Source organism: Thunnus albacares, chromosome 17 (assembly GCF_914725855.1).
Source record: "Thunnus albacares chromosome 17, fThuAlb1.1, whole genome shotgun sequence".
Classification (NCBI taxonomy): Eukaryota; Metazoa; Chordata; class Actinopteri; order Scombriformes; family Scombridae; genus Thunnus; species Thunnus albacares.
Genome location: NC_058122.1, coordinates 6929717 through 6946595, shown reverse-complemented (window position 1 = coordinate 6946595; position 16879 = coordinate 6929717). Strand labels below are relative to the sequence as shown.

At 41.4% G+C, this 16879-nt stretch overlaps 2 protein-coding genes across 6 annotated transcripts in view; both read right to left on the bottom strand.

Annotated features, from left to right (window-relative positions):
* Window positions 1-47: 47 nt before the first annotated feature.
* Window positions 48-5316, bottom strand: LOC122967137 (cysteine protease ATG4D-like). Of its 4 annotated transcripts, XM_044331629.1 has the most exons (12): window positions 5177-5316; window positions 4239-4258; window positions 3867-4117; window positions 3659-3742; window positions 3353-3526; window positions 2333-2636; window positions 2190-2254; window positions 1845-1993; window positions 1409-1487; window positions 1241-1317; window positions 932-1051; window positions 48-844 (listed from the first exon to the last, which is right to left on the bottom strand). In XM_044331629.1, exons 3-12 carry the CDS (start codon window positions 4057-4059, stop codon window positions 674-676), a joined length of 1416 nt encoding a protein of 471 aa, XP_044187564.1. In that variant the 5' UTR covers window positions 4060-4117; window positions 4239-4258; window positions 5177-5316; the 3' UTR covers window positions 48-673. The 4 variants fall into 4 exon arrangements, with proteins under 4 accessions (XP_044187564.1, XP_044187562.1, XP_044187560.1 ...); XM_044331627.1 differs by lacking the exon at window positions 4239-4258 and having other exon boundaries at window positions 3353-3521; window positions 3654-3742; XM_044331625.1 differs by lacking the exon at window positions 4239-4258.
* Window positions 5317-5505: 189 nt separating this feature from the next.
* The window catches only part of LOC122967122 (microtubule-associated serine/threonine-protein kinase 1-like), a 50699-nt gene continuing 39325 nt past the window's right edge, over window positions 5506-16879 (bottom strand). For both annotated transcript variants that reach the window (XM_044331585.1, XM_044331586.1), the window contains 16 exons: window positions 16417-16493; window positions 16045-16253; window positions 14937-15075; window positions 14639-14771; window positions 13616-13781; window positions 13296-13397; window positions 12705-12827; window positions 12194-12303; window positions 11893-12053; window positions 11327-11586; window positions 10985-11209; window positions 10655-10884; window positions 10079-10201; window positions 9841-9974; window positions 9561-9748; window positions 5506-9282 (listed from right to left, as the gene is read on the bottom strand). In XM_044331585.1, the coding sequence (XP_044187520.1) occupies window positions 7616-9282; window positions 9561-9748; window positions 9841-9974; window positions 10079-10201; window positions 10655-10884; window positions 10985-11209; window positions 11327-11586; window positions 11893-12053; window positions 12194-12303; window positions 12705-12827; window positions 13296-13397; window positions 13616-13781; window positions 14639-14771; window positions 14937-15075; window positions 16045-16253; window positions 16417-16493 (4047 nt within the window). In that variant the 3' untranslated portion in view covers window positions 5506-7615. The remainder of the gene's footprint in view (window positions 9283-9560; window positions 9749-9840; window positions 9975-10078; window positions 10202-10654; window positions 10885-10984; window positions 11210-11326; window positions 11587-11892; window positions 12054-12193; window positions 12304-12704; window positions 12828-13295; window positions 13398-13615; window positions 13782-14638; window positions 14772-14936; window positions 15076-16044; window positions 16254-16416; window positions 16494-16879) is intronic.

Here is a 16879-nt window from a genome sequence, read left to right as displayed (position 1 = left end):
TTTATGATTACAGAATTACAAACATAATTCTGTAATCAAAGAAAAAGTTCCTTTCTCGTTCTTAAACAGTTTATTCAGATAAAAAGTAGCAGAGTAAAAACAGCTCAGGAGATTGTTTTCAGTGAATTGTGTCTTTTTCCTTCAAGAGTACATTCATAACATGACTACACTTAACCAGCTACTTCTCCACTAAATTGCTCTTTCAGTGTTTCACGTGTGCGTCCCGTTCATGTTTAGAATCCAATTTTCTAATCTATTCAAAGAAAGCACATCCTGCCACATGACATCAAACAGTGAGAGGCTGTGTTATCTCATAGTAACACTTACCAACAGTGTGCCTGTAGGAAAAATGTATTATTCTTTTTCTATTTTGATTCACTTGAAAAGTGAAAATATGACATTCTGTATTTGTTCTTCAACTGAATAATATTAATTTAGACATTATCCTCTAAAACAATAAATAAAAATACAAGTTTGCACAAACAGTGGTAAAATGATGAGTAATGTCGTTGGCCTAAAGATACATGACTACTTCATTTAACAAGGAGTCCCTTAAGGTTACTGCTTGAGGACATTGTTCCTCTGCTCAGTAGTTGCCACACAATGTAACTGTCATATTTGCATGTAATCAATGATCACTGCACTGCATCCTCAGGGCAGATTTGATCTCCGTTCATAATAGAACAAACTCGTCCAAGCTGTTGCAAGTGTCGACTCTCTTCCGCTCATTCTTCCTCTGGATGTAGGTAAATTTGTTGGTGGGTGTATTGCTTCCCTCCTCCTCCTGACTATGTCCTTCAGCAAATATAAACATGGGGTACGTCTCTGCGGATGTGGAGACAGCCTGAGGGGAAAGGGAATGAAAAATAACTCAACCAGTCTAGGGAAAATCCAGTTTCAATCTTTCATTTTGTTAAATTACATCAGCTACCTCGTTAACAACTCTGCGCAGCGATTCAAAGTCCTTTTGGCCTTTAGCGTAGAATCCTATGGTGCAGCTGGGGTCCATGCGAGAGAAAGACATTTTCCTGGGATATTTACAGTGAAACGACTGCAAGTGGTGTGAAGAGGAAATAAAAAAAAACAATAATACTAATCAGATAACGGTCTCATTAGAGTCAGAGAAAATATTGCTGATGTGGATGTTGTCGCTCAACGTTTATTCTCAATGACTGAGCGTAGCTGTCAGTGGAAGAAACTAAACAGAAAGCTAAAAAGGAGAAATAGTACTTCCTCATACCACCAAGGGAAAGTTCTCCTTTGTTATATCCACTGTGGGCTGACAGTAGTGAGGGTCCAAGTACAACAGATGGTCATCTTTAGCAAAGCAAGAAAAAAAAGTGAAAGGACTGACATCAAACAGCTGAGCACAATGACTATGAGGTACACTGTACTGTACTGTACATACCTTGGAAGCCAACGAAGAACAAAGAGTGCTTTGGTTTGCCCCCAATGATGCCAATGCAGCATTGTAACTTCAAGAGTTTCTATGGAAAAAATATGAGGAATAAGTTTTTATTCTTTGTACTTGAAACTCACTATTTTTTGGCTTGTTCTCAGCTTTAGAGAGAGAATTCTGTTTTCATACAACAGAGAATGCCACAAAGGAAGTTGGTGGTTTATAACAACCACACTAAGCAGAGAGCAAAACCTACAGTTAAAAAAGCCTTATTTGTACATTTTGCACATTTGAAGTTGTACTAATTTTTTCGGGGAACTCCCCGGAAACCAAACGAAGGTCCCAATTTGAGAACCACTGATTTAAATTGCTTAGTTTACATGGAACGCACATAGGCGTGACTGCGTTAAATACTGTTTGTGTGTGAAGAACAGGATCAGGATACTTTGACACAAGCGATGTAGGCAGGATTGAGATCATGTCCTCCAAGTCGCACAGGAACCAGGAGGATGATGGACTTCCAGGGCTGACTGGTTGCGGCAGAGCTCCCAGGGAGAGGCTGCTCACACAACTTCTTCACATCCTCTATGTAGACTGGACACATAAAGAAATAAAGAGACCGAGGCACACACATGAAAGACAAAAAGTCAGTGTAGTCAAATGAATCCAATTATCCCCATTTCAGTCAAACTTAAGTTCAAAGCAGCTCTACTGTGTTTCTGAGCACAGCTGCTTTGCTGTGCCCGTCAGAACAGAGGGAGCAAATACACCAATGAAATAAATGACTCACTGGTGCAATCTTGTGCAACATACACAGCCAGATTGGGGAGGTCCACTGATGCTGCCACAGCTTTCCTGAAACAGAATCAAACAATGTTAAAGTAGGATGTTATATGACTAACTGAGCTGGTGTGTAATCACTTCAAGTCTCACCGTAGGATGTGTGCCACAATCGAAGGGCCGTACCAGTCCCCAGCCTTCTTCCCTGAACTTTTGCCCAACTCCACCAGCTGATGTATCCCAAAAGGGGCTGTGGGATGGTCTGCAAACCATGACACCACCCTTCTGTGTGTGGACTCCATGCGTCTGTCCAGGAGGGAACCCAAGCTCAGTTTTCGACCCCTCTTACGGGGCCCTTCTTTTAGGTTGTGTCCATGCTCTGCACCGGCTGTGGGGCGAATCTCTGGTAGATCCATGTCATCTTTGACCACATGGTGGCTCACAGACCAAGTCCAACCTCAAAGTGACATAATGAAGGTAATATTAAGTATTGTATAGTGAAATAAAACTCAAATTAATAAAACTCTTCTTGAAATTGGACAGATTTACTTTTTTTTTCTCTTCCAGGGAACATGAAAAATCTGAAAAAAAGGATGGAGTACAGCTTATAATATTACTATTATTTAATTACCGGGATGAGCAATTTCAGTTGTAAAATCCCATCACAAAAATATTGTATTGATTCTCTTTATTAGTAAAGTTACAATCTTATTAATAATTTTGACCATGGGTAACTTCTGGATAAGTTCAGCAAAGTAACTTCTGTAAAATATTTTTGTTTTTTTTTCTTTTGATGCAATGACACCCCAGAAAATAATGTATGAATTGTTGTCTTTGTTCTCTGATACCCAGCTTTGGCTGAAAGTTTGCCACTTGCAACACTGGAATTAATATTTCAAAATACTTATGTCTCAACATATACTTAATTGTTGTATGCATTTTGAAGCCTACTTGCTCCTGTATTCACTGTAAACATGTTAACACAATGGCAAGGGTAGTTACTTTTCAATTACAATACATTAGTTACATTGTTACCAATAATGTCCCAGAATTCTTCATTCCTGTGGGATCAGACAGTTCCTATGACAGTATTTTTCACTACTGCTACTACTGTGTGTATTCACTCTCTCAGATAGACAGGCGATATTGCAGCATGCCTGTGTGTGTTGTCACCTTGTGGCATCAGGTGTAGGAGCAGGCCTTGTGCCAACAGCATCTGCCCCGTGCGTAGAACACAACCCCAGCCGCTGTCAGTGGTCAGAGAGCAGCTCCCCAGCTGAGGGAAACCCCGTCTGTACGTCAACCACATGAGAGATGCAAAGGAGCGACGGAAGCTCTCTCTCTCCCCTGACATAGTTACAGAGCCCAAGTTAAAATTATCCCCTGCTTTTAGAAATACATGAATGAGATAAACTCAGAAGCTAGGAGGGCCTACTGCTCAAATGGTCCCCCTAGCTTTGAAGCAAAGGAAAACCTCACCTTGATCCTTGAGCTCATAGGAATTTCCAAGCATGATGACAGGAGAGCTCTTGCTGAAGTGGGATTTCTGCTTCAAGGACCAGCCTGATACATGTGAAGGAAAAAGAGAAACAATTTAATCTCAGAAAAGAAAAGAGAACAGATAGATCTGCTCTTATCACACAGTAACAATAAAGACTAGCTACAATGTCAGATAAGTAAAACAGACCATATTTGACACTGTTCCATGCTGAGACCAATTTGGATTTGAGTTTGCCTCTGTCCTCTGTCTCTCGGTCCTCCCTGCTCACTTCAAGGCACTGAGGCCCAGCAGAGTCAGAGGAGAGGAAAAGCCAGTCGTCCATATGGTCATCTGCAGAGGACTGGTCTGCACAGCAAGCTGAGGATGTGCTGGGATTCATAACAGCTGGGGCTGACCGAGATTGAGCGTGAAAAATTGCTCCTTAGCGCCATAGCAGCCTGTGCAGACACACACAAGTAGGAACATGAAAAAAAACCCCCAATTCTCATTATACATGTGACCCAACAGATGATGGAGCCACTTTCAGTAAATGACATTATTTTGTCTCGAAACAAACACGTTGTGGCACCTAGCTGGAACTGATGTGGTTAATGTTAAGCACAGCAAAGTCAATAATTCTCCATGACAGTGAGGAAAGAAGGAAACCATGTGACTGCACCCTGTGACTCAAGGAATTCCAGAAATGCCAGTTTAGCTGCAGCAGGAGAGGTGCTGGATCCTATTCCTACCCATGTTAGGCCCGATGTATCTAAAATATCACCTTGGAGATATGGGATGGTGGCAACAAGGGACACTCGCGTATTCAAAAACACAGTGTGTGCAGTTACACGGGTATATACAATATACATCAGTAGGGTAATACGTAAAAACATATCTTGCAAATGTATAACATGTCATAATAAACCGTGTATCAAAAACGTTTCCCATTTGAAAATATAGTTTAAAACTGAATTTAAAGAATTATATATGTGCAAAAATGCTGAATTTACTGTGTAGCTCTTTTGTACACAAACATGCTTCTTTATTTTATATTACACAATAAAATCCACATTCATGTAACTTATCTAAAAACCTAAAATGACGAACTTTTTCAAAATGTTTTTAAACTGCTGGTAAAACGAAATGGTTATTTGTCCTCTTTTTACATGATAAATTGATTGATGAACTAATGAAATATGGTAACTATATGATATACATGACATTTATAAGACATAAGCTACTAAAACAAAACTTATTAGTTAGAATACAAAGCAAAACATCAACAGAGCCGCCATAAAAAACATAAACTGTATATTTTACAACCTCTACCCTTCGTATGACTTTTCAATAACATTACATACTACCAACTAAATATAACTCAAGGTCTGCAAACATTTTGTGAGCATAAATGTCACCTGTGTGCAAATTCTCTATATGTCATTCCCAGCCTTTCACTTCTGAGCATCGTACTTCAGAGCTCTTATTGAATTATTAATGCGAGACATTCTTCTTTTTACCTTCACTCGGGCATTATCATTTTTTCTCCTTTAATAAGAGAGAGACTTTGGTTGAATTTCACTGAAGAAGCCCGTCTGTTTCTCGTTTCATTGGCATCAAAGAAACTGCGCTTGATCTTCTCAGAGGAGTGGGTCAATGATTTTGTACCGTCTTCCTGTTTATACAGGTCACGTGTTGGCACCGCTGTGATTGGCCAACAGATGACCAATGATAATAGGCCCCCACACAGTCCCACTGCGCGCCTCCTAGACGCTGTTTTCACTTCTATTTTCATTACAAGTCTGTTCTAAAAAAAAAAGTCAGACAAAACTCGGAGGTGTTTCTTTGCATTTTATTACATTTCTGCACTATAGGCCTTTTTGCATTGGTTTTTCACAACGGTGGCTTGTAAATATGTAGCACTGTTATAGACAACAACAGTCAGAGATTGTTGTCGTTGTTGTTGTTGTTGTTGTTGTTGTTGTTGTACAAAAACACTTGGACAAAGATGGACATGACAGCAATATCACAACTTCAGACTCATGGAATGACAGTGTCAAAACTGCACACAATGGGATAGCCACACACAGATTTGGTAGACTTCTCAGTCTAGATGTAAAATTCTTACATTTCAAAATGAACTAATTTCAGTAATAAAGCAGAAATTCACTATCTGATGACATATAAAATACATTTGAATAAATAAAAAAGTTTAATAAATAGAAAAATAACAAAGTAAATAAATAAAAGACATGTAAATAAAAAATATTTGACACCAAATAAAGTGCAATTTTCTCACATCACACACAAAACACTGGTGTTTAATGTTAAAACATCTGGCTAATGTCTGTTTAAACCACCACATCATAATGGATAAAATAAAGACTCTTTAAGCTAAGACTCAGGCTGCAAAACTCTTCTGAAATTGATCTAAATGTCTTCATCGACAAAATAAATTATGCATCAGAATTATAATGTATGAGATGGAAAGTTCCACAGACAGAAGACATCAGATTTCTAATTAAATCTAACACTAATCAGTGATTTAATTTCATGAGCTGACCTTTTTCTTGTAACTCAGGAGCTTTCTTTTGGTGTCATGTGATGTCGTCCACAAGGTGGCAGCCTACGACAAGTCTGAGCCTGATGTCTCAAAACTATCAAGATCATTTTAAGTACACACACAAGAACAAACAGGACCTCACCATCAAGATGCTCTCAACAAATCTAATCCTGGCTTCGTGTATAGCCTACTACTATATCACTGACAAGGGTGCTCAGTTTTACTGAAACTGGGCACTGTAGGTTTGCATATTATCATACATTTAACTGTAAACAAACAAAAAATCACATTATCCCTAAATAAAAACATTGGCATTTTCCTTCACACGTGACATTATACAATATACCGTACGTCTGCATAAATAGAAAAGAGTGAGTGACAGAGCATTTCTAGCCTATTCTCCATTAAGTGCTAGTTTCATTATGGTTTTTGCGCACTTTTTGTCCTCTTCACCATCTGAACACACTAATCTATTCACCTAGTAGCCAAAAATATATAATTGCACATTTCACTACGATCAATGGAGACAACTTTTAAAACAAAATGTGTTTGCTTGGCTTATTGCAACCCTTTCCTTCATCCTCTTTTCTTGTCTACAGCAAAATGTAAACTTAGTAATTGGGGACACCAAAAGTGGTATCATTAGCACATTGCATAGTGTCCCTGTGCAAGTTCATCTAATCTACCTTGATTCCACTGGGATTCAGCCCTTAAACCGATCTGAGAGAAAACCAGCCGATTCACCCTCTAACTCCATCACTGCAAGCATTTTGGTATCTTCGTCCAGTTTCCATAAGCAGTTTGTTATATTCTTCATTACATGGCAAGTCTTTCTGTGCCTAAACGCTTTTGTAACTAAACGTTATGGCAATACAGTATGTGTTGTACTTTTACAATTTCAACTGAACTAAATGATGGCACTAGAACTGATCTGGACTGTGAGTAATGCCCGTTTATAACAGAATCCTGCCTGTTTATACGTAGATAACAGTATGCCTGCGGTCGGTTGAAAAGTTGTTCACAGTGTTCACTACCTTAAGGTCTGCTTTATATTTTCTCTTTAAATATTCTTTCATTTTCCATGTACAATGCCAAACATGCATTAAGACATATGCTTTTTTTTAATATATATACAACACATTGTGATGAACAGAACATACACGGGCCTACATTATGATACCATGTGCACACATTTTCCAACTGATGCTTCTTTGTTCTTGATCTTTTTTTTTTTGTCTACATGTCACATGTCATCTATTTGGTGTTTTTTTCTTCAGGCATTTATGTTTTCACTTCATTCAAAGGTGTAAAGTCAAGTTGATTCATGATATGTCAGTATGACGCTACAGTAAAAGGCATTGCATGGGAGAGTCTGACCCTTTCTGAAGCTCCTTTATCATGAATGGTGCTTAGAGCTGCGAGCGTTTCCCTTATCTGATTGGACGGTGACAGCACTTGGTGAGGATGCTGTCTGAGCCCCCCGACGGCCACTTCCCGTCGAAGCCTCTGGTTTTCCTGCTGTGGTTCCCCGCTTCTCCTCACTTGACTTGGAGGTGTCTTTTGCCTTGGTCCCCTCTTGTGATCCCCCCCCTTTTATGGGTGCGAGTACTGTTTTGGCCACACTCGTGAGTTGAGTAACAAAGCTGGCTTTATCCCCCGGAGACACAGGGCGTGACTTGCTCGAGCAGGGTGAGGCTGCATTAGAGGAGGGTGACATGGGATTCTCTTCCAGGACCTCCAGATGTGCCCTCTCCTCTTTGGCCCCACGATAACTGCTTGACACCTTCTCCACCTTGGATCTGGGTGCAGCTGGAACATGGGCTGCAGCTTGGGTTTGAACCTGGGTCGGAACCGGGGGTGCAGGTCCTTTAACCTTAGACGTCTCAATTTTTTTATCACTACCACTGATGCCTCCTTTCTCTTCTGTCTCTGTGCCTTTACGCTGCTTGGTTTGCTCTGGAGTTGATTTCTGCATGTTACCTTTCTCTGGACCCCCAATGCCTTTTGCTTTCTCCACAGTCTTCTCCAGAGCTTTACTTGCAGAGCCACTGTCTGTCTTTGCATTCTGCTTCGCACTATCTTGTTGCTGCAGGCTCTTTGATGTGACTGGAGTAGAGCATTTCTCACTGACTTTACTCTTAGAGACTGTTGCCTCAGAACTCGGAGTGCTTGCACTTGGAGGTTTGTCCCCAGGGCTGGACTTGGTCTCTGAAGTGGACTGAGCCGGCACTGAACTAGACTTGGTCTCCACTGCAGCAGCACTTACGTTACTCTTTAAAGCCTCAGCAGTGGATAATGTTTTACTTGTGTCAACAACATTGGTCTTGGACTCAGCTTTAGGCATTTTGCTCTCAGTTTGGGACCCAGTGAGCTCAGATGCTGTTGTTTGAGTATCTTTCTCTCTCGATGTGAGCATTGTGTCACGGCTGAGTGGTGACTCCTGCCTTCCCAGCCTCCTAACAGGCTTCAGGCCTCCAATCTCGCCTCCCATGGGAGGAGAAGGGGAAGACGATGATGAAGGAGATGGCGGAGCGGGTCCATTCTCTCCCTCCATCTCAAGCAGACTTTGCAGGCTATGCTCACAGTGGAAGGATTCTCTCCTGTAGTCCCCATGTGTCACCTCCAGGCTGTGCTTACGTAATGACACTCCACCTGTCAGAGGAGAGGGCGACGATGATGATGAAGAGGAGGAAGGCAGAATAGGTGCTCCTAGCTTCTCCGCCGACTGCACTCTTTGCAGCAGGGGAGATCTAGGGGGCTCAGCGCTCTTGGGACGAGGGCGGGCAACAGGAGGCGAGGAATGCAGCTTGGCAGGAAACATCTGTGTGGTGTTGGAGCTCCCTACAGTGTGGCCGCTGAGAGGCGGGGGAGAGGAAGTGGTTGGGGAGGGGGTGTGAGCTAGGGGGGACAAAGGGATGTTGCCAGCAGATTTGCAGCGCGCAGAGCGGTATTGGCGGTGAAGTTTGGGGGACAGGCCATGCAGAGAGCTGGGCCTCATGTGGTGAGAGGCTGCTGGGGAGTTAGGGGTGCTGGATGCCGGAGAGCTGCTCTGGGAGGAGTTGCCTGAGGAGAGAAGAGGAAATAAACTTTAAAGTTTTTGATCACAATATCTCAACATTGTATATTTGTGCAGTCAGGAATTTTTTTCTCACAGTAAAAGGCACTGATGTGTTTGAGATTATATAAGACAAATGATAGGAGCAAGACTGAAAATCAAAGAATGGCTAAAAATGTTACAGACTTTAATATACTGCATTTGTCTTGTTTTTAAAATATATCATCGCAACTAAGTATTGTTTTCTTGGCCTAGCATACACGTATTCTAGGCCTTCCATACTGACCCAGGTAAGGGGATTCGAGAGTAGAGCGCAAACTCTGAGTGGGTGAGCGGGCGGAGAGGCTGTGGGTGGGGGAGCCGGGTAGACTGTCTCCAGAGGACAGAGAGCGATTTAACGAGGAGAGGCTCCGGCTGGTGTGGAGCAGGTTGGACTGCTTGGTGATTTTCCTGAACAGGGAGCTGCGCTTCTTACTGAAAGAAAGAAAAAATGATATAGTGATGATAATAAAGGCATATTAAAACATTAAATAAAAAGTCTTGTCTTGTATTCTGCAGTAACGCACTCTTGTCCCTCTTTGGCTCCTGTTCTCTTGCTGCGCCGTGCCATCTTGGATTTATAGCTGGACTTGCGGGCAGGACCCACTTTTATAGAGGTGTTCTCAAAGGGAGTAGTTGTAACTGTCACCTTGTTTCCACTCTGAAGATGATATATATTTATATGACTCATGTTATTTTATTAGCAAATTTTATCTGAAACGTCTTTAAAAAAATAAATTAGATAAACAGATAAATAGATCTCACCTTCAGGATGAGCTCCACCACCTCTGTATGGACCAGACCGTGGACTGACTCCCCGTTTACATGAGTGATGAGATCACCTGCACTAAGTCCAGCCTCCTGGGCGGGGCCGCCATCCTCCACATGCTGTGAGTAGAACAAATTTAGAAACAGATTTAGCCACATGGACAGAAAAGCTGTTTATCTGTGTGTTGAAAATCAACAAAAACTCAACAAAAACAAACAAAATGATAACTCTGGCAGTAACATCTAAGTTCCACAATCAAAAAGATGAATCACACTGTGCTTATAGTTCGAAACATGTTGCTATTTCTGGAAAGGTTGGCAAGCATGTTTCAAATACCCATTCTACCTGGTGTTCCACAGGGTTCCATACTTGGACCTCTCCTTTTTCATTCAGCCAAATTGTATAACAAAATGGTGTATAATTCATTGCTAAAGCACTCTGAGCTGTACTGCATATATGAAAGGTTCTATACAAATAACTTTTATCATTATGATTAGTTAACATATTTCTTTTATAAGTTTGCAAAGTAGAGCCACTGAGAACTCTGCATACTGTAAGCTCTGCTCTCTCACCCAGACCATGTGATGTACACTGTAGACATCACCATCTCCTATGTAGACTCTGATTGCGCGGAGGGTGAAGCCATACTTCTTCCCAGAGCGGTAGATGGTGATTGGAGAATGCAGTACGTTGACCATTGGAGAGTAGTCTCGGCTGGGAGAAGAGTCACGGGAGGAGGGGTTGGACGAGAGGGAGCGAGGAGACATGGGGCTTGCTAGAGGTGAGGCTCCATGTTGCTCCACTGAGGAGAGAGGGATGGAGTTAAGGATACGGTACAGGATTTATTTCTATGATATGTTTTTACAGTTAATTTGCTAATGCAATATGATACATGCCTTTACCTGCAGGAATGATGACAGACAAAGCAGTAGCAGAAGCAGATTTGATAACTTTGGTTCCTGGTCGTGAGCTACGTTTTTCTCCATCAGCTGAGAGCTGCTGGTGGCGAACCCTCCGCAGCACCAGGTCAGTGGTGGCCCCACGGGGCCCCTGTGTGTCTGGAAGTCCCAGAACAGTAGCACTGGCTGGTAGAGGCAACGATGCATCAGCAGGTCTCAAAAGCTTATCTGTTGCATGGTGGAGACATGAAACCCAACAGTAAATAAATTCTCTTTACATCTACAGGTTTATACAGGTTTAGAGTCACAAATCAAATTGTTCAGTGAGGCTTCATCCCTTCTTACCTCCAGCTGTGAACCCATTGCTGTCTTTAAGGAATGTTCTCAGATCACCTTGTGAGGAGATGGCACCCATGGCTCCTTCCAGGGAAGCCCCCCTGGCCTTCACTGAAGGCTGCCTGCTGGGGACAGGCAGCTCAGAGTCGACCTCCAGAGGGGAAGCCAAGCGGTGTGTATCCATGAGGGCAGAGAAGCGTCTTCGGGCCCCTGATGGTGGGCTGGAGTCGCTCTCAGTGAAGGAGGACTCAGAGCAGGACAAGCGCTTCCTGAAAAAACACAAAGAAAAGATATGAATGGAACCCTACAGCCAGTGTGAATGTCATTTAAAAAGACAGTTAACACCAAAACACAATACAAGTACGTTTTACTTTTTACTCAGAATGCTATCCATATTTCAAATCAGATAATTTTGGATATACTGTCAGTGGCATTTTGTTTGTGGAAATCTAATCACCAAGAAATTACGTCTGAAAAGCATACACATATTTCTCCTAACAGATTTAATTTCAACTTTATTTTACATTAGACCGTCTAAAATGGCTTCTCCACTATTTTTTGTATGCTGCACTCACATTTCAGGTGATCCAGTCCTCCAGCTCTTGTCCCTGAGAGTGAGGCTACCCAGGCTTTCCCTCTTAGCCACTCGATCCTCCCTGGGGACCTTGTGCTCTCGTAGAGTCACGGTGGGAGGTTTATGCTCCAGCTGAGACAGATGCTCCATACTGCTATACACCTGCAGGTCCACACAAGGAGAAAGTCACATTTTTTTTGGAAATGATTGTATTGTTATGTGGACTGCTGAGTAACCATGGCCATTTTAACACCTCAAACATTCCCTTTCTAGAAAAAAATAGAGTAAGATGCAGGTCTGACCTTGCTGAAGCGAGGGGAGCAAGATGAAAAGCGATGTATCTCCACAGGCTCGTCATCATTGGTATCATCCTCATCGTATGACTGCACATGATGGTAGCGCTCAGAGCGGGCTGATGAGGAAAAGTAACGATATTATTGCAATGGGCACAAATTCAGTGAGCAGTGGTATTATCTTTCTCTCTGTGGTTCTTTCTGCTGATCTCACTGCTCATACTAACACACATAAAAAGCTACAGACACTGGCCCACATTCCATGAGACAGAAGAACTCACTGTGCACTTTCAAGTTAACCTACATGCTGAATTTACACTAATACCTGCCTCTCTGCATTTACAGTGCTTATCATGGTCGGCGTGAGACTTAATGAGGGTGTTGTGGTGACAACGGTGATGATTCATAAGACCCTGAGCTGTTTGGATGAATAAAAATGTCCTGAGCTTAAATGGATCTGTGGTGTGTGCCTGCAATGTAATTTTTATAGAGGATCATGGATTCCCAACAGTGGACTTACTGTCAAAATAACTGGTGTCTTCCTCTGACTCGAGGTGAGGAATAAACTCTGCCTTCTGTCTCAGCAAGCTGTTCCAGTCCACCTCTGTGAAGAAGGGGTGCTGCTTCACTTCAAAAGCACCACCTAGGGGGCACAGGAAGGGAATTAGAGAGGTGTACAATATATAAGGAGAAGGAGAGAGGTTTAAAGACAGATAGGTAATAACTAGAGCCTCGAAGGAAGTAGAGGTACTTTGACCCTGACAGAAGTTGACTTACTTGGGTAAACTGAATCTGTATGCCTACATGCAGGATAAATTATTTACATAGTCAGCTAAAAGTAATAGATAGTTGAAATGACTAGAAGTAACAGATAAACAGTAGTTAGCTAAAAGTAATAGTTGAAATAGCTAAAAGTAAAAGATGGTTGCAACATCTAGCTTCTGCTGTTAGTAGTACGAATGGACCGAACCAAAACGTCCAGTTTAAAATAAATTCAAATTAACACATTTGAAACATGATGTTGCTTAAAGGGAACTTGAGTTCATCTGACAGGGCTGTGGGGTTATGTCTGAAAAAGAAATGTTGGGAAACACTGTCCTAGGTGACTGACCTGTGCCCAGTCGAACCAGTGGATTCGTCTGCAGGAGGGAGGAGATCAGATGCTGGGCGTCAACAGGGAGAGCCTCATCCCCTTCAGGCCACACTATGTCATCTACAAGATACAGCAGAGAGAGGTGGAGGACATTAGGGAATACATTTTTGATGTAGAGGTGACGAAAGTGTGAGAAAGAGGGGAGGTGAAAGACAAGAGGCAAGAAAGGATGGGTACAGTTACCATTTGGTTGGTCTATTAGCAATGTACAGTGTGTATATACTGCACTATATATCCATCAAAAAATAAGGATCCCACTCAGACCCTTGATTCCTCACCTGTAATGACCTGTCCAAACAGCTCCTCTGGAGTGTCTCCAAAGAAAGGCACACAGCCCACCAGGAACTCATACAGGATGATGCCCATAGCCCACCAGTCCACTGGCTTCCCATAACCTTGACGAAGAATAACCTCCGGAGCAATGTACTCTGGAGTTCCACACACCTAAAAGAACAACAATAACACTTTAGCTGATCAGATTTTTGAAGAAGCCATTACTTTGATTTGTTTGTATAAAGGTTTGTGAATTTTCACATTTAATTTATAGTAGGAATAACAGAGATTATGTAGAGTTCACTCAAATTCACACTAAGATTATTCTAAACCAGCTAGTAATACCAGATTACTTTCTGCCTGGTATAAAACTACAGTATAGTATAGTTGTAAGTGGTAGACAGTTGACACTGAGCGAGGGGCACTTGTGCAGGGAGCATGCACATTTTAACCTAGCCAAGTAAATCACTGCAGAAATGCCAAGACAAGATGAAAGCCCAGGTGAGCGTTTTCATGTGCAGATGGGTATGCTCTGAATGCACAACACATTTCTGGCCACAATGCACGCACAAGAAATAATGAGGCTTAGATTCAAAGCACAAACACTGAATGAAAGGCTTGAGAAAATAAACCTTGCCTACAAGAGAAATGATTATAATGATTGAGGAAATACTGGCCTATTGTTCTGCCAACTGTTAACGGTTTCATTTTTTTCATGCTTCAGATATGCCTGGCACACAATGACAGAGAATATCTTTGCATAGAAATGAAGACATCAAAGGACATTTCATATTTAATCTTTGCTTGGATCATACTGGGGTTTAACAGTCTGCACTGTAATACTGCCAAAAAGACAGCTATATTGCACATAATAATTTGATTTTATTTAAATTATTTTTACCTAAAAGTCCAGGTAAATTAAAATTACTTCAATAAAAATCTATAATGTAAAAAAAATACATTTGAATTGGAATTTGAGTATACAGTGTAGTGGCGATGTTCTAATTTGCATGTTGTCCTTGTCATACCTGTTTATCCAAAAACTCCCGAGTATCCTTCTCTATGTGTCCTTCATACAAATTGGTGGTCAGACTCATCAGACCCATCTTAGACAGGCCGAAGTCTGTCAGCTTGATGTGGCCCATTGAGGTAATCAGGAGGCTGAAAATAGAGACAGTATAATTTAAGCTCAAACTACACAAGCCTTATTTATATTATTTTGAAATAGCAATGTAATAGTAATAAAATAGATTGTGTCTAGCAATGTATTGTCACAATTTGTATGATGTTTTTGCAACAGTTTGATGAAAACTAACTCTGTCTTACTTGTCAGGCTTGAGATCACGGTGGACAATGCCATAGTTGTGTAAGTACTCCAGTGCTAGGACAGTTTCTGCAAAGTACATGCGTGCCATCTCCACCGGCAGAGCCCCGATGTTCTTCAGCAGAGTGGCACAGTCTCCACCTGCCAGCAGAATACATTATTTGATTAGTCTTGCTGCTGACATCAGCAATTACCATGAATGTGTCCTGGTACCTCTTGTCCCAGACCATTTTCGTTTCCATTTAGGCTGATGAACAACACGCACAACAGAACCACATGCTTGAATTAATGAGGTTTTTGTGACTTAACTTCTGTGAATTATGTATGATTGTACTTAGTCAATCCTTATATATTCAATGATATCTGGCACATTAGTATATACTTCATTTTCACTGGGCAGCTGGAGTATATTCATGACACTGAATATAAAAACATATGAACAGCTTATGCAAAGGCTCAGATCATTCAAGTACCAATGACGTAGGCCTATTATAACATAGATGTACTTGTCAGTCACTAACTTTGGTCCAGACTGAAATATGTCAACAACTATTAGATGGATTGACATGACATTTTGTACAGACGTTCATGTCCCCTCCAGGATTAACTGAAGTAACTTTGATGAATCCCCTGACTTCTCATACAGCATCACCATCAGGTCAAAATTTTTATTTGTCCCATCAGCCTCGGCTGTAGTTTGTGTTTAGTGGTAATTAGCAAATGTTAGCATGGAAATGATACATGTGACATCAGACATCTATCAAACTGCCACTGCCAACTAAACTGTGCAAAGATTTAATACTTATTTTTTTGTTTTCCAAGATCTTTCTGGAACTGTTTCACTACCACCCACAATTAATTAAAACACTCTTTGATTGGCTCCTCCATTTCAATTGTGCATTGCACTGTGGGAGAATAGTGTGTGTCAACAGCACACACAAAAATCTTTTTTTTTTTTTTTTTTTTTTTTTTTTAGTATTTAGATTGATTGTATGCATATGTTCTAGTTTGGTTATACCTAATGTTGGCACTTTTCCAGTTTGAATACACTACAGACTCAAAACTTGTTTAGAACTAGTATGTAGTATGGATTTATATCCATATTCTCACCTTCAACGTACTCCATGACCATGCAGAGGTGCCGACGGGTTTCAAAGGAACAGAACATGGAGACGACGAAGGGATTCTCTGCAAAGGTAAGGATGTCTCTCTCCACAAAGGCCTGCTGGATCTGGTTCCTCAGGATCAGGTTCTGTTTGTTAATCTTCTTCATGGCAAAACGCTGACGTGTCTCCAGGTGGCGGACCAGATACACAGCGCTGGTACAAACAGAGGCACACATTATTTTCACTTTCTGGCCTCTGTGTTGCTTGTAAAATCTATTAGTGTCCATGCCTCACTAACAGATGTAAAAATGAGTCACTTGCATGTCAACACATGGTCATTAGTGGAGTAAACAGGACGTCCTAATGCTGCACTCACCCGTATGCTCCGTTACTGATCAGCTTGATGGTCTGGAAGTCTGCTTCCCCTGGTGGTTTGATTGCTCTGATCTTACCCTATGAATCAAAGATCACAATACAGTGATTAAACATGATCAAAGACAAACAAAATTGCTTATGCATACATTAATAACTTAATCTCTTAACAGGTGCGAAAACAATTCACTCTATCTTTGGTGATACACATCTCAGCAGGGAGAGGCTGTTTAGATTCAAATCGTCTGTACTGATAAGTGTAAAGCAGCTTCTGTTCTGCTCTGTACCCCCTCCCTCTCCTCTATGTTTATCTACTTAGCTTAATTTTGGAAGTTGGAGGCATGCCTAATGTTAGAAGGATGGCTCACAGATTCAAGGAGAGGGGTATCCTGTTTTTGTGCTTCAGCATATTGTAGCTAAATTAAATGGATAAAAGCATGTATGCCAAGTCATTAGCAGATGAAGCA